General features: G+C 47.4%; 1 protein-coding gene across 1 annotated transcript; it reads right to left on the reverse strand.

The window, feature by feature from the left end:
• Positions 1–1,136: 1,136 nt before the first annotated feature.
• On the reverse strand, positions 1,137–4,083 carry LOC147090554 (zona pellucida sperm-binding protein 3-like). Its single transcript, XM_085977299.1, has 8 exons — positions 3,633–4,083; positions 2,954–3,069; positions 2,763–2,866; positions 2,495–2,672; positions 2,276–2,402; positions 1,571–1,865; positions 1,365–1,499; positions 1,137–1,286 (listed from the first exon to the last, which is right to left on the reverse strand). Exons 1-6 carry the CDS (start codon positions 4,065–4,067, stop codon positions 1,773–1,775), a joined length of 1,053 nt encoding a protein of 350 aa, XP_085833425.1. The 5' UTR covers positions 4,068–4,083; the 3' UTR covers positions 1,137–1,286; positions 1,365–1,499; positions 1,571–1,772.
• Between the last annotated feature and the right edge of the window lie 339 nt (positions 4,084–4,422).

Raw genomic sequence — 4,422 nt, forward strand, 5'->3', positions numbered from 1 at the left:
ATCCACCCGAGGGGCCAGAAGTGGCCTCGGTTTAACTTCTCATCCGAAAGATGGCACCTCCGACAGTGCAGCACTGGGTGTGTCAGCCTGGCTTTTGTACTCAAGCTTTCTATAGTGGGATTTGAACCTACGACCTTCCGACTCAGGCTAGAGCGCTGTCCACTGAGCCACGGCCAAGACTGAAAGCCATTTAAGGGGCCTTCAGAGATGCAATTCCTCAGGTGACTAATCCTGCAGGTTAACAAGCCATCGACAACACAGAAACAGGCTATTCAGTCCAACTAGTCCATGCTCCACACGAGCCTCCTCCCACCCTTCATCTCACCCAAACAGCATATCCTTCCTCCCTCATGCTTAGAGCTCCCCCTTAAATGCAGCTACACCATTCGCCTCAACCACTCCGTGATAGCGAGATCCACATTCTCACCACTCTCTGGGCAAAGTAGTTTCTCCTGAATTTACCATTGGAGTCATTAGTTAGTTACTACCTTGTAGTTACAGGCCCCTAGTCCTGGTCTTGCCCCCAAGTGGAAACATCTCGATATCTAACCTATCAAACCCAGTCATAATTTTAAACACCCTCAGCCTTCTCTTTCCTAGAGAAGGCAACCCGAACAGGTCAATCTTTCCTAATAAGTCGAATCTAGGTTCTGGCATCAGCCTAATAAATGTTTTGCACCCTCACTAGTGCGGCTATCATTTTTAGAATATGGACATCTACCCCATTTAGACTCATTATCCCAGTCAGTTATAGAGGACTAAACAACCTCCACTTCTAGTAATAAACTAATCCCAGCATTAAAATTTCCAGGAACATTGCAATTTCATGGGGCTCAATAATCAGTCCCACTAACCTCACTCCACAAGAGCCCCACAAAGCTCCTTAACAAGGGACAAACAGCAGGCCAAGATAACTAGCTCCAGGCAAACACTTCCAAGTTGCTGTTAATAAACTAGTGAAATGGGGCAGATACCCCAGTAGCCTGATATCTGGTGAAAAGCTTAAATACTCAGCAGGCATGCCACTGGGTCAAGAATCATTAATGGAAGTAAATAAATATGGAAAACTTCCCATATTCAGAATGCAAATCCCCAGCCGTGATTAATGACCAAATGCAAGCAATAACCATTACAGATTTGCTAATTTCACCACTTTATTAATCACAAGTTGTTGCGCAGGGTTTGCTTGTGTTTCCTGTACAGGAACAAGGCGATCAAAGAAGCAGAGATCAGAGACACAGCAGTCACAGTCAGGGCCACCATCAGGACCACCTCAGACTCCGCACCTAAACAGCAATGAGAAACCAACAGTGAGTGAAGGAAATACTGAGGGGGAAATGGAAACTAGCAGTCGGCCAACTCACCACCTGGAGACCTCTCCGCCATCCGTTGCTCAACCTCATTAAGGGACTCGGTTGCCAGGTCTGTCACATCAGTGTCCAGAATGACCAGGGGTCCAAGGGAGGCCTCACCCTCCCACTTCAATTCAGCATCACTCCCTGCAATATCAAACATTCCAGTTAGAGAGGGTAAAGGGCAACCTCCAACATCTAGAGGATCAATGTCCTACCATCTTCAGGTACAAGATCCCTCCTTCCTCTGGAATCAAATCCAAACTCCCTTGTGGCACTGCAGTTGCCCAAGTGACAACAGGCACAAACGTCATTGTTGGATACTTCCAATGGAGCCCAGCTAAACAAGAGAATCAGTTTCACAATCAGGTTGGGCATCACTTCCCCACACAACACATCCCTGAGGGAGAGAGGGGGCACTTACACATTCTGCATCTTCTGGAAAGTACAAGCTTTGCTCATGGAATCTCTCCGATCCACTGCAGCAACCTTCAGGTGACAGGAGATGAAAATCTGAGGGACACATTCAACACAAGTCATTATATAGTGACTCCCTCCCAACTTGGGAACTCAATGAACAGGTGGATTCAGGGGACAAGTAGCAGAATGGATAGCAAGCTGGCTAGAAACAGAGAAAAGTGGTTAATGTTAGTGATTCATAGGATCACAGGATATACAGCAGAGGGATTTCAGGGGAAACTTCTTTACCCAGAGTGGTGAGAATCTGGAACTCGCTACCACAGGGAGTGTGAGGCAAATAGTGTAGATTCATTTAAGGGGAAGCTAGATAAATACATGAGGGAGAAAGGAATAGAAGGATATGTTGGAGTTAGATGAAGAGGGGTGGGAGGACACTCGTGTGGAGCACAACCCAGTTATGCAGAACGGCTGTAAATACTTTGCAATGGTCGGCTTCCTCTTACCAAGGAACGGTCATCTCCAAAGAAGCGGAACGCATCCAGGTCAAAGTGGAGCTTGTCCAGCTCACGCTCGTCTCTTGGCAACACGAAGGTTGAGAAGGAGTCCTCAGCTTTGCTGTCCAGGAGGCAACTGAAGAAATAATTTTTTAAAAAAGGGACATTGAGTGAATCAAGAGAAGCCATTGAGACAGGACTAGCTGGAGAAAGCAGAGCGCTCCTTACCCATTGTAGTCAATGATGCTGTATCTCGGGGTGGAGTCCGTGTCTGGGCTCAACGTAGCGACACAGCGATCAATGTAGAGCTTCAGGGGCATGTGGTTGGTCATTGAAACAGAGGCCTCAATGTGAATGAGGTCACCCAGGTAGTAGACAGTCGAGGTGCGCTCTGTGAGCCAGTCATCTGAAGTACAAGAGGGACAAGGGTTGGAGACTGGGTACAACTGCCAGTGGGTGACTACAGGAAGTCATTCCCCATCCACCCATCACATACCATTCATTAGGCGCAGAGAGAATGACAGAAGCCCCTCTCCAGACTTGGTGGAACTGAACGGGATCCAGGTGGGCTTGATCGGGTTACTGCTCACATTGCCCTTCCTGGAAAGACAATGAAGCCATTTTAGGACAAGGTCAGAGAACTACACCAGCTGTAGACGTTATTCGCGACAGTGTAAAGAATCTTACCTAAAATAGTGGCACTCAATGGGAACGACAGCTCCATTAGTTCTCACAATGACAGATCCATGGGCCTTGGGGGTGTGGTTCAGGTGGGTGGCGTAGACCAGGAAATCTCCAGACATCTGAAAGACATCAGGTTCAGAAATGGACAACATTCTACTCAGGTGGTTGGAAGTTGTGCAGCCTCAGTAGCTAATGCAAGGAGGGGGATTGCAAGCACAAGACAATTAAACAGAATAAAGACTCAATGAAAGGACAGCTTCACTTCAATAAAAGGAGCCACAGGTTGATAATTTGGAGCAATGAAAAGAACAAGATTAAAGACTCATTTAATCGAGGCTCCCCTGTATTCTACACAGTGGGAGAAAAAAAGCTGAATATTGTAGATAACTGAACCATTAAACTGAATTCCCAGTGACCAGAAAATCCACAAGACAGGATGTAAGGAAGGAAAAGTTTGAAGAACTAAGTGAAGGCTCAAGGCCAATAGGGCTGAGATCACAAGGTTGGAGACTAAGGAAGACAAGTTAAAGCAAAGGACAATGCATAATTCAACACAAGTCTGAGGATTTAAAAGCAAGAGACAGGAATCTCAACATCAATGACATTTCACCAAGAGTAGGAATGAAGAATTGGGTCTAATCCATACTCCAAGCTTAGAGCAAGAGTTGAGGAATCACATTACCTTCACTCTGCTGCCACACTCATGGAGCCCATAGTCAAAGAGGACGGTGTGGTTCTGAGAGTAGATCCCAGTTGGCCGACAACCTGCCATCCCCAGGGTCAGGTCAGCAGCTTTAATCAGGTGCCTGCTTCCAAATAAATCCATCTGTACCCTGACCAGCAGGTTGTGCTCTCCACACTGCACCCTCACAGTCTGCAGTGGAGACACACTGCGCCCCTCAGACACACTGAAACCGGAGCCAAAGGGAGACCCAGGAGAAGGGACTCTCTGAGGCCCAGGGGTGGCTTTTACTCTTCTCCATGGAAACCTCTGGCCCCCAAACTGTTGCCAAATATCAGAGGAACAAACAGCTCCAACTAACACCAGCACTGGGAGCAAACCCCTCACTACAAAATCCCCCATGATACTAAACAACTCAACTATCCCTGCACCCATCAACAAGCACCTTTTATACACACAACCTGCAGTCACATTGAGCCAATTAACCCCAAGCTCCACAATTTCTACCCAATCACAGAACTCATGTAGTTATTGCCAGGAGGGCCTATTTTAATTCGACCAATCGGAGTGACTCTTTTTTGATTGGGTGGTTAAACAAATCAACTGTAGGGGGTCGTCCGGCCGGATTGCCTCCCTCTCTTCCGCGGCTATGTTCGCGCCCGGGTGGCCCTGGAGATGGAGCACGCGGTGTCCGCCGGTGCGCTCGATCACTTCCGTGACCGGTGGGCGCCGCGGGGACTGAAGTGCATAATCGGTTTAAATGACCAAATTTTAATTTAATTTGTTAAGT

Source organism: Somniosus microcephalus, unplaced genomic scaffold (assembly GCF_052327205.1).
Source record: "Somniosus microcephalus isolate GS21.2 unplaced genomic scaffold, FLI_Smic_1.0 unresolved_chr4, whole genome shotgun sequence".
Taxonomy (NCBI): domain Eukaryota; kingdom Metazoa; phylum Chordata; class Chondrichthyes; order Squaliformes; family Somniosidae; genus Somniosus; species Somniosus microcephalus.